This window comes from Nuphar pumila, chromosome 3, assembly GCF_984573655.1.
Source record: "Nuphar pumila chromosome 3, dmNupPumi1.hap1.1, whole genome shotgun sequence".
NCBI lineage: Eukaryota > Viridiplantae > Streptophyta > Magnoliopsida > Nymphaeales > Nymphaeaceae > Nuphar > Nuphar pumila.
Window position 1 is genome coordinate 121,087,157 of NC_143251.1, and position 23,475 is coordinate 121,110,631.

At 39.8% G+C, this 23,475-nt stretch overlaps 1 protein-coding gene across 7 annotated transcripts in view; it reads right to left on the reverse strand.

The window, feature by feature from the left end:
• Positions 1–919: 919 nt before the first annotated feature.
• Positions 920–23,475, reverse strand: part of ATM (Serine/Threonine-kinase ATM-like protein) — a 308,602-nt gene continuing 286,046 nt past the window's right edge. For all 7 annotated transcript variants that reach the window (XM_089999875.1, XM_089999874.1, XM_089999877.1 and 4 more), the window contains 5 exons: positions 18,619–18,750; positions 18,334–18,468; positions 18,191–18,256; positions 2,038–2,181; positions 920–1,183 (listed from right to left, as the gene is read on the reverse strand). In XM_089999875.1, coding sequence (XP_089856001.1) covers positions 1,106–1,183; positions 2,038–2,181; positions 18,191–18,256; positions 18,334–18,468; positions 18,619–18,750 — 555 coding nt within the window. In that variant the 3' untranslated portion in view covers positions 920–1,105. The remainder of the gene's footprint in view (positions 1,184–2,037; positions 2,182–18,190; positions 18,257–18,333; positions 18,469–18,618; positions 18,751–23,475) is intronic.

Genomic DNA, 23,475 nt, shown 5'->3' on the forward strand with positions numbered 1-23,475 from the left:
TCATTATCTTGGCACTCCAACGTGGATGAGGTGACCATTTGATGTAGGATTGCAAACATACGGACCAAGTTTCTCTTAAAGATATCGATATACAGAGCTCACTGTCTGCATCTCGCTTGTGTTGCTTCAATAGATAGAGAAGCATCAACCATGAATCCGGATGCAGTCCAGCCAAATCTTTTAAGAAACCATGAATTAGAGGCGTGTTGCAGTTTCCCTGGTGCTTTCATGCTCTCTGACTGACTGGGAGCATTGGCGTGGATAAACACTGCATACAGTCCCAACACCACATTTCAACGCCATTTATAAGAGCCCAAAGCACAAAGCCTCTCTCTCTCTCTCTCTAGATAATGTTTGCTAAACTCGGGTTCCAAACCTCTTGCTAGAAACTCTTTTTTTAAGTTTATTTTTCATTTTTTTGCCCATCTGATTCTTTAGATGTGATCTACATGTTTGGTTTAGTAAAAACCAGCCTTTGAATCATGTTTCTCTGACATGCATTTTAAACTTTCCGGGGGTTGAAAAATCAACAGATTATAATGTACCAAATTTTCAACAAACAAAAACATTTTCATGTCAAAAAAATAAAATCTAAGGGCTAATTCCTACTATTTTGACCATGCTGAACACCCATCCATGTGATCAGAGTTTGTCAAAATTACCTCCTCGTTTGAGTTTCAAGCGAGGGGCTTGAAACCCATGAGGACACACATACACATACGATCCAAGGGCTGATTCCTACTATTTTGACCATGGGATTTAGTCAAAACCACCTCTCTGAAGTGCTCTCTCTCTCTCTCTTGCGTGTGCACATACTAGCTTTTACTGAGCAGAACTGAAAGGGAAAAGGGCCTGCTTTAATGACTCAGAGAAACTAACCAACACTCTTAACATCACTATAACATGACATTTATTACTAGAAAATTTCTTTTATTTCTCATTCTATTCTAATATTGATAAGTACGAAATATATGTTATATACATGTATATAAAAAATGGTGGATAATCTACACCATCAGAGCTCATGATACGAAAGGGGAAAAAGGAGAACAGATTGCCTTTACAATGTTCAGAAGGGGAAATGTACCAAGTACACATCCATCTATCACAACCAAGCTCCCCAACCAGGAAACATCTGTGATAAACGATCAGTGTCTACTGCATTTTGGATGAGCTGTTGTACCTGAAATATCAACAGAAGATCCAGGTCACATATTCACAAACAACGACGAAGCTAAACAGATAACACGCTAAATTATAAATGACACAGTAAGATCCTTAAAACAGTTTGCATATCATCTCCATTAGGAGTAGGGGACTAAAATCGGTTGGGACATGCTTGACCCAACAATATATCTGTTTTTAAGATCCAGATCTGGAGTCAACTAGAACCTCATAGTAGAGTTTTTGATTTGATTAGGATTCAAGATTCTACCGGATGTGCAGAAGCAGGTAAAACCTATTCAATTTTGCGTGGTTAAACAAAAATATATCAGGTTAGATCAGATCTTGAGCCAGATCCAGTTACATTTGCTTATCATATTCCGACCTGGATCCAGATATATGGTTGGTAACAGACAGGGAGGGTAACAGGCCGCCAGCTACAATCCAATGGACAGGCTATAGGCCGGGCTTGGCTGTTCAAAGAAGGCCAATTTAGGTTTGGGCCATGTACGCAGCCCTACCAAGTAGATCAAGCCATATTTATTCCTGATCAAACCCGGATTGGGATATGGAACCAACTATGGTCGGATCTGGGTGAGAACCAAATTGGAACTCCAACCAATTTACTTCCTTTTGGGGAAACAAAAAACTGATAAATTACTATTGGAGATTAGGAAAGGAAAAAAGTGAAAAAAGTGGGTCGAAATCTCTACACGGTGAACAACGGATCAAGTCAGTGGAGAAAACAAATTGCCCAAACTACATTTAATAAATCACGTTACCGCATAATGAAATGAAAAGGAAAACCCAGGCAAGATTCAATTTTGTGCATTTTTGCAACTACTCGAGTGAAGTAGAAGATATGAAACTTGCCTGTCCTTGAACACTTCTCATTTCACCCTCTTCATACCCATCCAACTTTTGCTTTACACGGATCAGAGCACGTGCTGCATCTTTATTTCCTTCATATTCATCATCAGAATCCTCAAAACTAGATTCAATATCGTCATCAGTTTCCTGCCATAAGAAACATTTATGCAGCATATTAACATAATGTTAAAATATGTATTCATATATATATTCTTGAAATATATATAATGCCCAACAGGGGCATTTTGGTCATTTCACATTATGTAACTAGGTTAGTTAGATAGTTTTTTACTTTTTTTAAATAAATGTATTTTTATTGCCTTAAGGGCTCTATGGGGATTACCCATAGAGACGTTGGGGCTGCTCCAGCCCCAACGTTACCTGTCCACTTCAAAACAATCAAATGGGTCTTTCCTCTAACAAACGTACATTAACGGTCAAAGACAAGGTAGAATCTTGGAGGCCCTTCAGCATAGCAAGGGAGAGAGTCACCTAAAAATTGGGAGCTCCCAATGTCTCTATGAGAGCTCCGAAGGCTCCCTCTCTCGTGTGTTGTGTATAAATAGGAACATATTGTCCCCATTTATTTTATGCTTCTCACTAAGAGTGTATTGTGTGTTTGTATGCCTTTAGTTGGCTTGTATTTGTTTTTCGCTCATCTCATTACATGGTATAAGAGCTCTCGATCTTGAGAAAAGTGTTTGTGTTCGTGAAGAAGCATCCAAAAGTGTTTATGTGATCGTGGTACTTGCAAGTGGTCTTCTACATTTCTCTCCTATTTCTCTATCATTTAAATGTGGCATGAATAAAAGATTGACCTTAACTTTAAACTCAATGGTACCAACTATATGACGTGGGCCTCCGCTATGGAGAAAAACCTCAAAAGAAAGAAGCTTTGGGGATACGTGATGGGCACGATTCTCGAACCTCAACTCAAGCTCAAGAAAAGGCTCTTGAAGGAGATACTCGATCAAAAGCCATTGAAGATCATTAATAAAAATAGAAGATTGAGAGAGTAATCATGCTAAGATTCTTGCATGATTCATGAATAATGTTAAAATGAAAATTTGTGCTAATATTGCCAAATTTAGAAAGGCAAATGAAGCATGGTTGTTTATGAAAGGTGTGTACACTAAAAAAGATCTTGCAAGACAATATTACTTGCAAGAGAAAATTAAAACAACCAAGCAAGAGGACATGAGTGTCCGTGATTTCTTTAATGCATTATCCCCTCTTTGGAATGAATTGACACTATTAAAGCCTAAGTGGGTGTCCACCGAAGGCGTGAAACTTAAGCGGGAACAAATGAAAAAAAAAACAATTTTTTTAATTTTTGTATGGATTATGTTCGGAGTTTGAACAAGATCTTCTCTCCTTCATAGAACATCTTCACTTCCCGGCCATATCTAGGCCCAGAAATAATGTTTTGTAGAAGAATCCACACCAAAGAAAGAGAAAGAAGGCAAAAGTAGAGGAGAACTAAAAGACACCTTGTCAATTAACTATGTCGCTTCAACAAATACTCAATTCTCCATTCTCTACATCAGGTGCCGCCATTGCCTCCTCTTCCTATCTTAGTGAGTGCTCATGGATTCTTGACTCGGGAGCTTCCTTTCATATGACTCCACATGAGATTACTTTAATTGACGTATGCATTAATCCAAATTTGCCTTGTGTTTCTACCACCGATGGACATCTTTAAAAATTAAAAGTATTGGAAATTTAGATTCTCAAAACTTTTTTGTTCCAAAAATTAGGATTGTTCCTAAGTTGAATTTAAAACTTTTTTTCATTTCTCAAATTATCGACCATGAATGTGAAATCTCCTTTTCATCTAAAAGTTGCTTTTTGCAGGATCTCCGGTCCAAAAAACAAATTGGGCAAGGCCATAGGAGGGAAGATCTCTAATTTATGGACTCTTTATCTCTTCCACCGAAGTCTTTTTGCAATTATATTAAAGATAATTGTAGACGAGAGAGAGATATATATAGAGAGAGGGAAAGATGTCAAAATCTTAATTAGGTCTAATCTCCTTTAGTTTAAATAAAGATTACTCAAAAGAATAAATTTATATTTTGGGTCCCTCATTATTCATAAAATATCAAAACAACCTTAAAAATAGATAAACTCTAAAGTAGTCGACCTATCTTAATACTCCCCCTCAAGCTGGAGCATAGATATCAATCATGCTCAGCTTGCCGCAACATTTTGAGAAACTGGACCTGGCAAGAGGCTTTATAAAAATATCTGCAACTTGATCCTTAGAGATTACATGCTTGGTAGAGATATGTCCAGCTTGAACCATATCTCGTATGTAGTGACAGTCAACTTCAATATGTTTTGTCCTCTTATGAAATACCAAATTATTGGCTATATATGTGGCTGCCTTGTTATCACGCATCATCACCATAGGAGATGAAACCTTCACTTGAAGATCAGTTAGCACAGTTCGAACCCACATCAATTTAGCTGTCGTTTGGGCCATAGCCCTATATTCTGATTCAGCACTTGACCTAGCAACCACAGTTTGCTTCTTGCTTCTCCAAGAAACTAAGTTACCTCCCACAAATACACAAAATCCTGTGGTAGATTTCCTATCCTCTACAGACCCAGCATAATCAACATCAGAGTAAGCAACTACCTCGAGAGTGCCTCCTTTCTCGAATAATAACCCTGTTCCAGGAGAAGATTTTAAGTACCTGAGTATCATCATTGTAGCATTCCAGTGTACCTCAGTCGGTTTGTCTATGAATTGGCTAACCTTGCTTACAACCAGAGCAATATCAGGTTTAGTCACTGTCACATATAATAACTTCCTTACCAATGAGCGATAGCTCTTGCTATCAACAAGTTTTGACCCCTCATCCAATAAATGAACTTTGTCATCCATGGGAATATTTGCTGGTTTAGCTCCCAACATTCTTGTCTCTTTTAGTAAATCAAGAACATACTTTCGTTGAGACAGAACCACACCCTCACTGCTCGTGGCCACTTTCATGCCCAGAAAGTATCTAAGGGAACCAAGGTCTCTTGTAACAAAATGTTTTTGAAGATGAGATTTCATAGCTGCAATATCTTTCATGTTATCTCCTGTAAGGATGATGTCATCCACATATACCACCATAACTACTATGCCTGAGTTAGTTTTCTTAATAAATAATGTGTGGTCTGACGCTGACCTATTAAAACTAAACTTTGACATCACCTCAAACAACTTTTGAAACCATGCATGAGGACTTTGCTTTAGGCCATATATCGCCTTTCTTAATCTACACACCTTCTGACACTCCCCCTCAACCTTGAACACAGAAGGTTGTCGCATGTAGACTGTCTCAAACAAATCCCAGTATAGGAATGCATTTTTCACATCTAACTGACACAGACTCCATCCATGGTGAACGACTATGGAGAGAACAAAATGAATGGTGCCCATCCGTGCTACTGAAGAAAATGTCTCAAAGAAATCAACACCATATGTCTGAGTATAACCTTTTGCTACTAACCTGGCCTTGTACCTTTCAATTGAACCATCTAAGTTGTACTTAATGGTATATACCCATTTGCATCCAAGAATGTCCACATCCAATGGGGGATCAACAAGGTCCCATGTCTTTTGAGACAATAAAGCATCCATTTCATCTTGCATAGCCTGCTTCCACCTGCTATTGAGTACTGCCTTTTGATAACTCAGAGGAATAGTTTCAGCAGATAAGGCTGAAATAAATGCTTTCATCTGATTACCAATTCTGGCATCTCACACAAACTAAGACATAGGATATAAGGTACATTGTCGTGTTCCCTTTCGCAGAGCGATTGGTCTGTCATCATCAACAAAAATGTCATTGCTATCAGAAGCACTTACCTCAGGAGAAGAAGAAAATGGGGGCACTGGAGGAGGTGGAGGTCTACGCACATACACCAATGGAGGATTGTGAAACTGTGAGGTAGGTGGAGTTGGATTCGATAATGGGGGCACCAATTCTAAGGGAAAAGGAGGAACAAAAAGTGGAAAGGAGTCATCTTGATCAGTTTGCATCCTAGCACCAATACTGGAATAATATGGAAGAGACTCCAAGAAAGATACATCTGCACTGACATACTCCCGACGAGAAATCAGATCATAACATCGATACCCCTTTTGATTTTTTGGATAGCCTATAAGCATACACTTAGTGGCTTGAGATGCTAATTTATCACGGTCAAGTCCGAGTCTGTGCACAAAACAAACGCACCCAAATAACTTGGGCGGAAGAGAGAAAAGAGGTACGTTAGGATACAGGATTTGCAAAAGAATTTGGTTTTCCACGGATGATGAAGGCATGTGGTTGATCAAATAGCAAGCCGTGGTAACCACATCACCCCAATATGAAGCAGGAACATTGGATTGAATCATAAGGGTGCAGGCTACATCAAGGAGATGCCTGTGTTTTCGCTCAGCCACCCCATTTTGTTGGAAAGTATAGGCACATGTAGTTTGAGGTTGAATGCCATAGTCTCGATAAAATTGCAACAGTGCTTTGGTTTTAAACTCAAGGGCATTATCGGTGTGGATAATCTTGACAACAGACTCAAACTGAGTTTTTATTTTAATAACCAATGTTTTGAGGATACTAGGAACTTCAGATCTTTCTTTTATTAAGAACACCTAAGACAACTTAGAAAAATCATCAACAATAACAAGATAATAACGACATTGGGTCCTCGTAAGAATCTTACTAGGACCCCATACATCAGCATGAAGAAGTTCAAAGACTTTATGACTTGACTAGAAGGAAACGAACTCCTATGATGCTTGCCCAACTGACATGCTTCACACTGGAATGATGTAGTAGACGAAATTTGAGGAATGACATGACGAAGCTTCGACAATGGAGGGTGTCCAAGACGACGATGCCACTGAACAGGACTCGAGGAATAATCGACTGCAGCATAAATAATTTTCACTGGGTGATGTAGATAGTAGACTCCATTTTCTTCATAGCCTCAACTAATCTTCTTCCCCGTCAACAAATCCTGAAATTGACAACACACAGGATCAAATATCACTCTACAATTTAGGTCTTTTGTAAGGCAACTAACTGAGAGTAAACTTTGAGGAAATAAAGGACATTGTTCAACTGAGGGAAAGAGGATATAGAAATATTTCCCTGACCAATAACAGGGGAGGAACTCCCATCAGCTAATGAGACACTCCGATGTGCAGTAATAGTTTCTAACACTGAAATTTTTTGAGAGTTTCCACATAGATGCCTAGATGCACCAGAGTCAATAATCCATTTACTATCATGAGAAGAAATATGGTCTCCTGTTGAGTAGACCACACCAGCTACAGGAGAAGAGGAACTTGAAGGACGATGAGCGACCAACTCATCATATTCTGCATGACTAAGAGTGATAAAATCGCTAGGAAAATTGGTTTCATTTTCTACCTCTAATTTTGTAACATTTGGCTTCAATGGAGAAAAGGCAGGCCGTCCATGTTTATCCCAGCAACAATCTTCTAAATGTCCTGATTTTCCGCAATAGGTACATTGGAGTTCGCCTCTACCTCCCATACCTCTTCCACGACCTCTGCCTCTAACATTCAGAGTATTTCCTCGTCCATAACTTGATGGAACAGCTAAAGCAGATGACTGAGATCCAGGTTGAGATTGTGGAAGAGAGATGACAAGTCAACTCAATCGATTGTATGCATCAGCAAGAGTAGCAACATCAGACCCAGTCAACATTTGGACTTTAGCAACTGAGAACTCTGACGATAGGCCTGTGAAGAACTGAGCAACCATAGCTGTTCTTGATGATCCTTTTGTTTTGAGCAACACAGAGGCCTATGAGCATTAAGTCTCTCAAAGACAACCTTAACCGAGGCATGGTACTAGGCCAAGGGCTGATCACATTGCTACAAATTATATATCTCCTGTTAACTTGAAGAATACGACTCACATTAGTCTCTTGAGAGTATGTATCTCGAAGATTGTCCCACATCTGTTTAGCCATATTATAATAAATTAGACCATCTGCAATATGAGGTTCAATGCTATTCATGATCCATGACATAACAATGTCATTATCTTCTTTCCAAGTATTGTATTTTCCTGTTTTATCATTTGGTTTAAATTCCAATATAATATGTTTTCTATGATGTCCAGACACCGACATCATAAACGTTTTGGACCACCTTGCATAGTTTGTTTCATTTAATTTCACGGAAGAACCATATGAGAAAGGATTGGCGAAGGCTTTATATTCCCCAATAGCCTCATTCTTGTAATCAGATTTTGGAACTTCACCCATAATGAATAACACTAACTAAGGATTCACAACCAATATCGTTGTTGAAATAGGCATCCACGTGCAAAAAAAAATTTGTCACAGTTTGTAAATCTGGTCGACTACCAGCAAAAAAAAAATCATCCAGATCTACTCTCCAATCCACTAAGAAATCAGATATGAGTTCTTCAAGAACTTACGATCTGCTCCACAATATGCAGATCCACTATGGTGATTAGTCTTTACCACGACACCTAGATTTGTGATCAGATCTGAAAAAAAAATAGTATGCAGATCCATGATGATACAATATTTTTAATACGACTACCAGAACATACGATCAGATCTGAAAAAAAAAATTATAGTATGCAGATCCACGACTATAGACTGTATTTAATCTTCACCATGACACAACCAAAAATAACGACTGTCAAATCTAACCGTCACCCACTTCACGACGTCATCACAACACCCATACCTGTATCCACCAGATCTGATCGACCGAAACACATAGTTTCACCACGACTTTTAGATCTGATTACAGATCTAAGTCATGATACTTGTCAGACTACAGATCTGTACCACTCGGATCCTAAAAAAAAAAAACCCGAACCAACCTTAGATCTGATCCCCTTCACGCGATCTGATACCCTTCACAAGAGCTTTGGCACAAAACCCAAAATCATGCTCCCAAGGTCGATGGCTCTGATACCATATAGACGAGAGAGAGAGAGAGAGAGAGAGAGAGAGAGAGAGAGAGAGAGAGAGAGAGAGAGAGAGAGACGTCAAAATCTTAATTAGGTCTAATCTCCTTTAGTTTAAATAGAGATTAGCCAAAAGAATAAATTTACATATTGGGTCCCTCATTATTCATAAAATATCAAAACAACCCTAAGAATAGATAAACTCTATATTAGTCGACTTATCTTAACAATAATGATATTGAAACTTAGCATAAAAACTTGAACATCCAAACTAATTCAAAAATGTATCTTTTTCCTTTTAACGAAAAATTTTGTAAAGAAAAAGACATGGTGTGCAACCCTTTTCCAAACAAAACTTTCATCTCTAAAAGACCGTTTGAGTTAGTGCATTTGGATGTTTGGGGTCCTTCTCCGGTTATATCGAAAGAAGGTTATTAATATTATGTGACATTTATAGACAACTTTATTGGATATGTATTGGTATAATTTCTCAATTTAAAACCCAATGTATTTTTTTTTAAAGAATTTCATATGATAGTCAAAAATCAATTTCAAAGCAACATTGCCACACTTAGATCTGATTCAGGTAGAGAATATTTGTCAAAAGAATTTCAAAACTACTTAAAACAAAATGAAATTTGCCATCAAAGGTCTTGTCCTAGAACTCCCCAACAAAATGGGCTAGCGGAAAAAAATATAGACATATGGAAACCGCTAGGACCCTCATTTATAAGAATATTCCAAAATCTTTTAGGGCCGAAGCCGTTTTGAGTTCAAAATATTTAATAAATCGAATGTCATCATCGTCCTTGCAAAATATTACTCCTTGTGAAAAGTTATTTAAAATAACACCCGACTTCAAAAGATTAAAGATTTTTTGTTGTAAATGTTTTGTACTACTACATAAAAAAGATAAATTATCCCAAAAAGCCATTGAATGTGTCTTCATTGGATATGGGAAAAAACAAAAGGGATATAGATGTTTTGACTTTAAAAACAACTTTATATTCCTAAAGATGTGGCCTTAGAAAATGAGAATGGCTTTGATCAAAGAAACGTAAATGAGGAAGTAGACTATACCTCTTTATATGATCTCGCTCCAAGGAATGATAATGAGACTTTGAATAATGATAATGTTGATGATAACCATATTAGTAATGAGAGTATAGAACCTTGTGATCATCATACTACGGATAGTGATATAGTAGACGAGAGATCTACTGAAGGCATTCATGTTTATACCTGACATGAGGAAAATAACCCTTAAAATGCTTTAGAAAAATATTCTTCTCCTGAAGAAGAATCTTCAGATAAAAATTTAGAGATTGACCATAATGCTTCTATAAAAGAATCCAACCTTAGAAGATCTAGTTGTCTTTCCATTCCACCAAATAGGTTTGTGTCTTATGACTCCTTGTCCCCACACTATAGAGCATGCCTAATAGCATTACATTCTTATCATCAACCATCTAATTATAATGAAATAAAAAACTTCTCTCAATGGAATAAAGCTGTGAAGATGAAATTATATACCTTTATGAAAGCCAAAACATGAGAAATAACTACTTTACCTTTAGGAAAGAAAACCATAGGTTGTAGATGGGTGTTCAAAGTTAAACTCAAGATTGATGAAAGTCTAGAAAGATATAAAGCAAGACTAGTTGCCAAAGGCTATTCTCAAGAATACAGAATTGACTATGAAGAAACTTTTGCCCTCGTAGTTAGGAATGACTATTTTTAGAACCTTAATAGCTGTAGCTTCCATACAAAAATGACCTATCTATCAACTGGATGTCAAAAATGATTTTCTCAATGGAGAATTAAATGAGGAAGTTTATATGGACCCCCCGCCGGGTTTTAGTATTGAAAAAAGAAAAATTCTTAGATTAAAAAAGGTGTTATATGACCTTAAACAGGCCCCAAAAGCCTTGTATGATAGATTTAGTAGTGTTATGATTCATTTGGGTTTTCATTCTTGTTATACTGACATTGCTCTTTTTGTTAAAAATACAAGTACCAATATTGTCATTCTCTTGCTATACGTGGATGACATAATAATAATAGGGAATGATGAACAAGGAGTTAATGAAATTAAAAATGTTTTAAAATAAAATTTTGATATGTCTAACTTGGATTTTTAAAGATATTTTTAGGTATTTAAGTCGCCTACTCTCCCAGGGGCTATATTCTTTCTTAGATGAAGCTTTCTGCTGATATTTGTGCTAAGTCTGGTATTACAAATGACAAGAAAGTGGAGACACCTGAAGTTGTCAATGTAAAGCAAAGACATGAAGATGAGACACTTCTGGACGATCCTACTCCATATAGACAGTTGATCAAATCACTTATTTAACAATCACAAGACTAGACATAGCTCATGTTCACTCTACCAGTCAATTTTAGCATGCGCCAACCATCGTACACATGAGTGTTCTGTTGCGGATTGTGAGATATATAAAGAATTCTATAAATAAAGGGATTTTTTTATCCTCATCCTCATCTTTAGATTTGCTTACTTATACTGATGCTAATTGGGAAGGAAATCCAAATGATAGGGTCTCAACTACTGGTTTTTGTATTTTTTTAGGGGATTCTCTGTTTTCATGGCAATGCAAGAAGCAACAGAAAGTTTCACTATCATCTACTGAAACTGAATATAGGGCTATGACTACGACAACTATGGAACTTGTATGGCTAAGGAATCTTCTCAAAGATATGGGAATAAACATCTCCAGACCTTCAAAAATGTGTTTCGACAACAAGAGTGTCATCTATATTGCCATCAACCATACCTTCCATGAGCGTACCAAGCATATCAAAATGGATTGCCATTATGTACGAAATGAATATTTGAAAGGAATCATCAAGCTTTCATATGTTACCTTTGATTATTAACTGGCCGACTTCTTCACCAAAGCTCTTGCTGCATCACGTTTCATATTCTTACTTAACAAACTTACTTTCAGTGTATACACCGTAAGTTTGAGGGGTGTTAAAATATGTATATATATATTCCTGAAATATGAAAGAATATATATAATGCCCAATGAGGGCATTTTGGTCATTTCACATTATGTAACTAGGTTAGTTCAATAAGAATAGGCTAGTTAGATAGTTTTTTACTTTTTTTTTTAAATAAATATATTTTTATTGCCTTAAGGGGCTTTATGTGTAACGCCCCAAATTTCAAACTTGCGAACCTTTTCAGAAAAACAGGCAAGAGACTAGAAATATTTCTTTTCTTCAGAGTTGTTTTATGAAATCAGCGGAAGATTTTTCTTTTGATAAATCATAAGGCAAGCTGACAACTTTGGGCACGTTAGCTAAAAGAACCAAAACTCACAAGATTCAGATATCCCAAGGAAAATCCGATACAAACCCATAGTGTCCAGGACGCGAGCTAAGAGCAGGAAGAAGAAGTCTTGAAGCCATCTTGCAATCGCGCCATCGCCCGTAGAGTACCTAATCATCACCTGTACCCATAGAATGGGTTAGTTTCGCGAAAAACTAGTAGGTGCACAAGAGAGACTAATAGGAAAGTGAATTAAGTACATTTAATTCAGTAGGCTACGCAGTTTAAAGCAGATATGCAGTACAAGCGAATAAGTAGTGCAAGCGAGTAAGGCGTGCAAACGAGTCAGCAGTGCAAAGCAAGTAAGCAGTTCAAAGCAAGTAAGCAGTGCAACTGACCAACGCAGCATACGATCCATTTGATCGTAAACTGTGAACTACTACGCAACAAGCTTGTCCTCGTTCCTAGAACGAGTTTTTTGCATCTAATCACCACCAGGACATAGCTTGTCACTCACTACTTCTAACCAACGCTTTGTCCTGAACGACCTTAATCTATCCTCATCTCTCAAAGTCTTATGCGGCTAACCGTCACCGGTTATGACGCACTAAGGCGTCATACCTTCTTAGAAAAGCTCACCCTTCCGTAGAAGGTCCAAAACATGATCACTAATTCAAATTGCTAACGATCTGATTCTCACACCTGAGTTAAACATGTAATCATGCTAAAACAGAAAGCCGAAACTATGAATTTATAGTTGGCTATCACAAACAATCTCAGAAGATCGTCACAACTCACCATAACTTTCTGTGGTAAGCAAAAACACAAGATCCACATCGGATCGCTCGGTCCGGGAGATATACGACCTGACAAGGAATTACCGCCTAAGAGGGTATACTCGGTCTTGGATCATACACTTCCTCACAGGAGTTCACCGTCTTTGCGGCTACCCGTTCGTGGACAATGTACATCCTCACAAAGATTTTACCGCTCTAGCCGGGTCACCTGATCTTGATCATACATACCCCCACAGCGAACCCTTTGGGAAGCGGGTCCCCAACAAATGCCATATCCAATGAAATTCATTGCGATACACACATCAACACAAATGACCGCTCTCAGGGTCGATAGCCACTAATACAAACAACAAGATCAACGCCGGATCACCTGGTCTGGGAAATGTATAACCTCACAAGGAATTTCGCCCTAGATGGTATACCTGGTCTTGGACCATACACTTCCTCACAGGAGTTCACCGTCTTCGCGGCTACCCGTTCGTGGACAGTGTACATCCTCACAGAGAATCTACCACTCTAGCCGGGTACCTGGTCTTGATCATACACGCCCTCGCAGATAATCCTTTGGAGATCAGGTGCTCGACAAACACCCTACTCGGTGATACACGCATCTATACAATCGACTGCTCCGAACAGTTGACTGCTCTCGATGTCAGTAGCCACAATATGGGCACAAGCATGTATATCAGCAATATGCATCGTATCACTCCACGCAGAAGCATATAATCTTACACATCGTATGATTGCCACAAGGAATATTACAATCCTCAAATAGGCCCTCAAAGCATGTGTAAACGACACATAAGAACACACAGATATGGCAATTTCAGTTGATTCTATGGGCGAAGGGTAACTAACTCTACCCGTCAGCCAAACAAAACAACTGAATAAGATAAACACTCATAACAATGCTCGCAAAACATATAATTACCATAAAATGGCTCAGTCCATCGACAAGTAATTAAATTAATTGTAAGGCATAAACCATTACATCACAAGCCATTCATAAGCAATCATACGGCAACAGTTATATCACAATATATAAGCAGCTTATAAGACAAACGACCACATCAATCCTAGTTGCCACCAGTTCGTAGATTACGAGCTGTATGCAATCACATCAATCATAAGAGATGCAAGCCAACAAATGCTACGCTACAATAAGCACCAAACAGTTCGACCAAGGGATAAAGCAAGTCACATGCTAATATATAACAACTGGTATAATGCTATTATTATAAGCATTTAACTAGTATGAGAAACTCCTTATTACTCCGCAAAGAACTGCGTAAACAGTTTAACCAACTAGAGTAATGCCTTGACAGGCGTGCACAGTTCAACGAGTAGCATACTGAACTATCGAGCAAGCAAGCGAAGCAGTAGTGCAAGCGAAGCAGTAGTGCAAGTGAATCAGTAGTGCAAGCGAATCCGTAGTGCAAACAAATCTCACAACCCACGACCAGTGTGAACAGACCTTATGTTTCGATAATTACTGGCCTGTGGGTACGTGCAGGCAAAACGTAGAAACAACTGAGACTAGTTCGGGCGTCTGTTATTCTATGTATTTTCAATAACCCGAATAGCTAGTTGAGTCCGCTCCAAAGGGGACGACATTAGTCGAGAGGGGATTCCCCAGAGGCTGAAAAGCAGTGTCACAGATGCATCCAACTTCTGCAGAAGTGTTGAACTAACTTGTGTATCCCCTAACTCCAATGACTGGGGAGGCCGGATCTTTGCCCGTGGGGTGGTTGTTAACAACCTGTCCATTGGAGTTTTTGTACCGATCTGTCCTCTCCCTTGACAGACAACCAGAAGCGAACGGGTGCGTTAGGGGTTGTTTAACTAACGACCCATTCTATGTTGTGGTCTTTAAACCACTCGAGCATCTTGAAGGCGAATGTGAGGTCATTTATGTGATTACAGCATTTTGCATTTAGCACTGTTCGAGGTCGCACGACCGTCTCATCCGATCATCGCAGTACTAGACATGTCGTGCACGACTACAAGTACTCTAGGATGAAGGGGGTATAGCTCCTCAATAGAAGCCTTAACAAGAGTGTTTCACAAAGATGTAAAGTTTATCAACTTTACTCTATCTTTTGAAACAGCAGTACCTTGTGCCAACATTATGCATGTGATTATCTTGAATCACATCCGCTATCGGGGTATCTACATGCCTCGCATGACTCGATACCGCCCTCGATAGACGGGATACGGGTTTCTCAACAGGATACCCGCTAAGAAGTTCGCTCGAACCCCCAATTCGGGATCACCCGAGATATGCCAAAAAGGGCGAGCAAAACCGGCCAGTCACATCCTTCCAAATGCTTCGACTTGGAGCAGTCTTTGATGCATTTGCGCAGCTCCCTAAAATCTCAAGTCGACTCTGCAGGACTGCGCACACGAAGAGCCAGGATCCTTGCGAGGTATCCCTCTCCTTAAACGGAGGTGTATCGCCAGCTCCCAACTGAACTCTTGTCGCAAGAGTAAGTGATAGATGTCTCTTGCATCCTCCACGAGGATGCCTTTAAGGCATACGCAAAGAGCAAGAACCTGCACGTCATCTGCAAAAGCAAGGCAATACCAACACATATGCAAAAACAAGAGCCTAGGCACAACGACAAAGTAAAGGCGGTAAGCAAAAGTGCAACGCAAACCCTCGCACAACGTGCAACGGCAAGTAAAAACTGTAAGCAGAAGTGCAACGCAAAACCTTTGCACGATGCGCAACGACAAAGTAAAGGAACTGTAAACAGGAGTGCAACACAAAACCTGTGCGCGATGCGCAACGACAAAGTAAAGGACAAGGATCGCGAAACCGCGTCCTTGAGTTAAATGCGTACTCGTATAAATATATATGATATATATATGCATATATATTTATTTAATTGTCCTTTTTAGTTAATTGAACTCAATTCAATTGTCCAAGTCTTCTGTGCAATCTTCCCCTACCTTTGAGAGTTGCAAGCTTGCTGTCGTCCGCGGATGTACGCGATTGGCGGCTCGGGTCGCGGAACGCGAGCAGGGTCCGTCGTACGAGCTGCAAAAGTAACGATCTTAGCAAGCTAATACCAAAATAGAAAGTGAGGGGTACTATCGCCGTCCTGACGTAAGGGAAGCAGAGGCAGGGGCATCGTGCACATGCACACCTGCTATAAGCGCAAGAAGCAGGGGCAGAGGATGCGAGCCCCTGCTGACTTGCTGTCAGCGGACTCCGAGGAGGCAGTGGGTTGCACCCCTGCCCTCATAAAGCAAGGGCAGTCAGGGTTGCGCCCCTGCCTGACAAAGCAGAAGAGAGGCAGGGTCAAAGCCCCTGCTTGTCAACAACCAACGGAGGCCCGCCTGATGCCAAGGAAAGGCGAGGGGGCTTGCCCCGGCCTACCGGAAAACAGCGAAAGCAGGGGCGATGCCCTTGCCTAACGAGAAAAGAGGCACAGGGAGGGCTCGACCCCCTCCCCGACCGCAACAAGGAGCAGGGAGGGGCTCGACCCCCTCCCCTGTCAAAACAACGAGCAGGGAGGGGGCTCAGCCCCTCTCCTGCCAACACAAAGAGTAGGGAGGGGGCTCAGCCCCTCCCCTGACATAACACGAAGCAGGGAGGGGGCTCAACCCCTCCCCTGCCATGATAGGGAGCAAGGAGCAGGGAGGAGGGGCTCAACCCCTCCCCTGCTGAACAGAGGGAACAGAGAGGAGGGGGAGGCGAGCCCCTCCTCTGCCGTAACAGGAGGCAGGGAGGAGGGCTCGGCCCCTCCCCTGCCTTGACAGAGGAAACAGAGAGGAGGGGAGGCGAGCCCCTCCTCTGCTGTAACAGGAGAACAGAGAGGAGGGGGGCGAGCCCCTCCTCTACCGGAAGAACCACGAAGAGGCAGGGGCGGCCCCTGCCAAAAAATCCACAAAAAGGCAGGGGGCAAAAGCCCCTGCCGAAAAGATGGGCCGACACAGGGAGCTCCGCTCCCTGTCGACGAAACAAGAGGGACAGGGGGAGCGGAGCCCCCTGTCGACACGACAAGTGGCAGGAGGCTGAGCCCCCTGCCGACACAGTAAGTGACAGGGGGCGGAGCCGCCTGCCGGTGAATGGCGACGGCAAATGGTGACGACAGGGGGCTCTGCCCCCCTGTCAGTCGACCAAAAAAGAGAGAGGCTGGGGGGAGTCCCCCTGCCGACGATAGGGGGCTCAGCCCCTTGTCGGCCGATCTCTCCCGGAGAAGAAGAAGAGGAGGCGGGAGAAAATAGGGGAGACGAAGAAGAAAAACGAAAGAGGAGCGTACCTGGTGGTCGCTGGCGTCGGCAGCGTCGGCATCGGAGGCTGTCGGCTCCCTGCAACACACGGGATGAAGGCGGTGGCCGGTGGCAAGTCACCGGCGTCGGTGGCCGCAGGGAGGAACGAGGGGGAAAGAGAGAGTCGGTCGGTGAAGAGAGACCGAGAGACGAGAGGGGGAAGAGGCGCTGAGGGGGAGAGAGACCGAGAGAGGAAGAAGGGGGGCGGGGGTTCTCTCTGAACCCCTGCCTCGCTGTCTTCAAAAGACACGGGAGGCGGTGCCTCCCTTTCGGGTCCGGATCCAGATCCGACCCGAATCCAAGCTTAATTTTTTTTCCAGTTTATTACACTATGGGGATTACCCATAGAGATGTTGGGGCTGCTACCAACGGCTATAGATATAGCCGTTGGGAGCTCCCAATGTCTCTATGGGAGCTCCCAAGACTCCCTCTCTCTTGTGTGTTGTGTATAAATAGGGACCCGTTGTCCCCATTTATTTTATGCTTCTCACTAAGCATTTTATCAATAAAATCTATATATTTTTACATTGTGTTGTAAGCCCTAATTGGCTTATTGTGTTATCCTTAAGTGGATTTGTGGTTGTGCACATTGTATTGTGTGTTTGTATGCCCTTAGTTGGCTTGTATTTGTTTTCCGCTCATCTCATTACACATCACGCATTTGATTAAGTAACAAATCATACACAAACCGAATAAGAAATAAAAACCATGAACCATAAGTAGATATCCACTGCTAATTCAACGGAAGCATAGGAGTAGGTACGAAAACCCCAGATTGTAAATATCAACAATGAAAACCGACTTATTGCACATACCTTTTGACGCTGCATGGCCTTGAGAGGAGAGAGAGCCCATTTATAAAGAGGATCGTGTATAAAAACCTGGAAGATCATCATTAGTTAGTTATAGACAATTATCACCAGTTCTGATGTAAAAAAGGTACTGATTAGATTACTACTTCAATAATGGTAAGAAGCGCCTCCTTATTTGTTCTCATTACAGAGAGTGTTTCTTCACAACATCTTCGAAACACTCCATCTATGCCTGTCACTCCCATGCCATCAATAATGTCTCTTGTCAGCCTAAATGGTACCTGGCATATGACACAAAAACATAAAATAAGGAACTCTTACCTGTTCAGATCCAATAAAACAATCTGCAGTCTCTCATGTCAGTGACTTCAAATATATATGTAATGTTGAATAAATTAAAATCTCATAGAAGTGATTGCATATATATTTACTCGTTCAGGTGTCTTAAGCATCAAGCCTTGCTCGAATGCAACACCAAGATCAATATGAACCACCTCTGCAGTAGTCTGATCAAGAAGAATATTCATTGAATGCCTGTCCCCAAGACCAACAATATAACCCACCTGCAGTAGAAAGATACAAACAGATTTTAGCTAAATTCCCAGTCAGTTGGAAAGAGCCAATAATTTCAACAAATGCCCATAAAAACCAAATTTGCATTTGCTTCATTAATCACAAGTTTGGGTAAACACAGTCCCACGTTAAAGCAGCTTTCAACTTAAAACAGCAATCCTTCAACTAAGTTGGCAATCTGGATATTTGACACTGCTGACATGGATATAGCTTCAACTGAGAATTAGGGTTAGCAGAGAGAGGAAGATGTGTACAGGAGGCATTTGTAGTCAAGAGAGGAAATCCAAGATTGATGTGACATCATCCTTGTTAAAATATATGTAATATATACATAGATTGTATTTAGGTCCATAAGTATTTTTCCTCTTTTTTTTTATGTCATAGATTATATGCATATTAGGTTTAGTTCCTCCTATGTCATAGGTTATGCTCACACTAGGTGTAAGTGTTCCTTACGTGATAGCTTGTGTGTCAAGGTAGTGCAAACATTTTTTTGTTTATGTTTGTATTCAGCTAGTCGTTGGGACTAGCTTTTTCGCTTGTATCCATTTCTTGTATGCATCTTGCATGCACTATTTTGATGCTTTTCCATATTAATAAAAATAAATTTATTTTTTATTATTGTGAGTGCCTTAGTGCACGTGTGCTCTTGCCCATAAGTGGCTTTGTACTTCTCTATCTTGAAGATTGACTTCATTACACTCCTATTCTAGTATCAATTTATAATGCTTATGGAAATCACAGAAGTACCCTTTGACTTATAAATAAGATACATACTATTTATGTCTAGAACTACAAAAGTACCACTGATCATGAATATCATCATTCCTAACAGCCCATGTAAACCACATATAGGTGTTCAGAGCAGATTTGTTTAATATTCAATTTTCTCACACAAAGTTTCATAGTTACAGATATACACTTCTTAAGAATGCAACCTCTCTAACCCAAGAAAATGATTCAAACTACCCACAATCCTTCATTTAAAAAAGTTAAAATTTCTTTCATTCGTGCTATTTTATTTTCATCATCCCCTGTTACTATCATATCATCTATATATGGGAGCAACAAAGTTCTACCTTTACTAGAGACAAACAAAGCAGGATCATAAAAACTTTATTTGAATCCACATGAAATGACTGCACTAGTAAATTTCTCGAACTAGGCAATGCTTGCTTAACACTAATGCTCTTCTCAAATTTCAAACTCGATTTTGTGTATCCTTTCCATTCTATGAGAGTCCAACAAACATTTTCATTCAAATCTCCATTTAGAAATGCATTCTTCATGTCCAATTGATGCATTTTCCATTGCCTAATTGCTGCTACTAATAATGATCTGATAATGGTCATATTGGTTACGGGTGCAGATGTCTCACTATATTTTTTATTGCAAGTCTTTGTCACCAGTCTAAGCTCTCATTGTCTATAACAAGGTTGTATGCATCGTATCCTAACCCGTATCGGTTGGGCTCATAGTTACATCATATCGTATCGTAAACGTATCATAAAATTTCAATAATTTTTTTTCAAAAATTCCAAAAAAAATCAGAAAAACTAGCAAAAATTCTAACAAAATCATAACACATGAAACAATGATGAATTTAACAAATTTCAACCATAAAATCACATATGAGGCATTTATGTCTTGGTATGAATGGCATGCATAAGACATTGAACCTTAAATAATCAAGATAATATGCTATAAATGGCAATCTCACAAGAAAAATGCAAACTATGAAATAATATGCATATTAAATAATGAATCTACGCTAATAAGTTACAAGATTCATAATAATGTGCGTTTACATAAAAAAAACACATTGTTTTTTTAATACTTAAAAATTTTACATAACTATTTTTTTTTAAATTTCAAACAAAAATGAATTAGATAACGTCAATCATTGAGTATCATCAACATCATCTGTTTTTTTTGGAAAGAAATCTCCCTAAATCACTCTTAAGGTTTATAGGGATGAATATGAACTAGCCACAAGGGGCCTTATATGTTTTTGAAAAAAATTAAAATAAGTGCATTTAAACTGCGTTTATAGCATATCTAAAGATATGCCCCATATCGTAGTGTATCAAAAGATATGGTGTGTATCGTATCGGAAAACTCCATAGTAACGATACGTATCGTACCGTATTGTAAAATATGGTACGATATAGACTGTAACGACCCCAACTCATACCAATGAAAAAGTGCGATTATTTTTAAATCAATTGCAAAAATCGTTCCAAAAACTAAGGGCCTTTACAGTTCCATACAAATAGGAAACTCGACAAATTATCTTTCAATCCAAACCCAAACTGAATCAACTTTATTAATTGAGAAATAATAGAGTCCCGAGACAATTAAATAAAAAGATTAGAGTGCATAAAGGAAAATAAAAAGAAAGAGCCTCGCTGTCCATCGAAGTTTGCCAAACAGTCATGTGATCCCCTCGTATCTTCTCTCATGAGCAATTCGCCCCACTTGGCATCTAAGGCTGCGAAAAACACCAAAAGTAAGATGCCAGAATCCAAAGAATTCTGCGTACGAATCCCTCTAATGAAACAAATAAGTATAAAGAATACAGATAAGATTCATGCAATAATTTAGAGAGATTCTTGTGAAAACCCCAAATTTTTCAAAAAGTTTTGTAAAAATGACCCTTTTGCCCCTAACCCCGTTTTCTGAGAAAATCAAGTCATTTCTTGAGATTCTCTGAATTAAAATTCATATTGATATATTCAAAATCAACTCCAGATCCGAATCCAGCACTTTAAATCCATATTTCCTCAAAATCCGGATCAAAACCCATTTCTGAAGAAATTTTCTTAAAATAGTTTTTTTTAAATTCTCAGAAAAATTCCTTTTTGTAAATATTTTTTGCAAAAATACAAAAAAAATTAGTTCTAACCTCTGTTTTCTCACAAACTTTAGAATTTTATTCTAAAAATACAAAAAAATTGAAAAATAAAACAAAAACCAAAAAAATGGAAAATTTCAAGAAAAATGAATGAGTTTAAACTTTTTAAAGTCGATTTTGCTAAAAAAATCATTTTAACCATTTTTATGAAAATTTTTGTTAAGGGAGCCTCCTTTTGGAAAAAACCGAAAATTTTTCACAAATAAACCCTAATCGCCCCCCTCTCTTTCACTCTCGCCACTTTCCCCTCTCTCTCTTTCTCTCTCCTCCATCTGCCTTCGCCCTCTGCTCCTCCTTCTCTCCATCTCCACCTTCCATTTCCACCGATCGCCCCCTCTTTCCTCCCGTCGATCACTAACCGAATCCCTCCCGAACCTTCGTCCCCCTCCTTAAGAGGGGCACGATGAGGAAACCCTAGGCATCGCTCTTCACCCCCGCACCTTCTTCCTTCTTCTCAATCTGCCTTCACCTCTTTTCCCTTCTCTGAACCCATTCCCTTTCATGCTTCTCCTACAATCGGCCGCCATCAAATCCCCTCCACAGTGCCTCCACTGCAGGATCAACACCCATCACCAACCCAGCGCCAGCAAAAGGATCGGTCCTCCCTATCGAGCTCTGTGGAGGAACATTAGCCATCTCTACAGTCAAGCTACGAATCGAGTTTCCAATTCCTAAAGAAAATATCATCATTCAATCGACGGAAGCAAAATTGATTTTACGACAAAATTTCTGCTGAGGAACCCTATCTTACAGCAACGATACTTAGAGAAGGCGTTCCTTGCCTCCTTTCCTCAGATCTCCAGCCCTCCCTGCAGCAAGAGTACAGTAAGTAGCCATCGTATCCCGCTGTTTCTTTCTTATTTCCTTCCCTCCTCCTTGCCTTACCAGCTTTGATTCTGTTTCGTTACAATTTTACCTCTTTCTTTTCTTCTTTCTTTGTTTTATCCTTTCACTAATTCATAAAAGCATGTCAGTAGCGTCGACCTGCGTTTAACAGTCTCGATGCTGCGCAAATGCAACAACAACCTTGCCTCCGTTCCAATGCCTATGGCATTTTTGAGGCCACATTCTCGTCCCTTGTTTTAATGTATAAATGTTGTTTTCTTTCTATATTCGGTTTGAAAGATTTACTATATTCCGTGAATGCTCTGGTCCATCATTTTATCCTTTGTTTCATTATGTTTTAGAAATGTCTGATATCTGCCCTTGCTTGGTTTATTGTTTTAGGCTATCAGTTGCATTAGTTGTTTTAGTTCACCAACATCATATTATCCATATCAATTTTCTTTCAGCTGACGCTGGAACTCATCCCGTAAGTAACAGAATCAGAAGCCAAAAGAGGGAATGTCGTCCTCAATCTCAATTTATGTGACCCATCATCTCTAAAAAACCATAGGTTAGCTGTTGGAGTCTTATGATATCCGAAGCAGGCGTGAATTTGTTCTGTATCCAATGGCTGCTGATGTTAAAACTCGATTTAAAATCAACCTGTCAAGATGTTGCATCCCCTGCAATCCAATATCGGGCATCTGCTAAGATTGCTCAGATCTCGTCTCCAGCATCACGACCTTGAAGGCTGTTTCCTGTAATTTTAGACCAAACGCAGTGTCAGGCCTTCTTTCTTCTTGTCTTCGTGGCCTATTATTGGCTGCTGTGTGATACTCATGCATTTTCTTCTTTGCTAACATGATGGCAGTAACTATGATATTTGCATTGTCTGGATCCTAGTATGTGTTCTCTCATCATTAAGAACCTGCTGCAGTTTTGAACATATCATCTGGGTTCTTTCAGGTGTACTAAC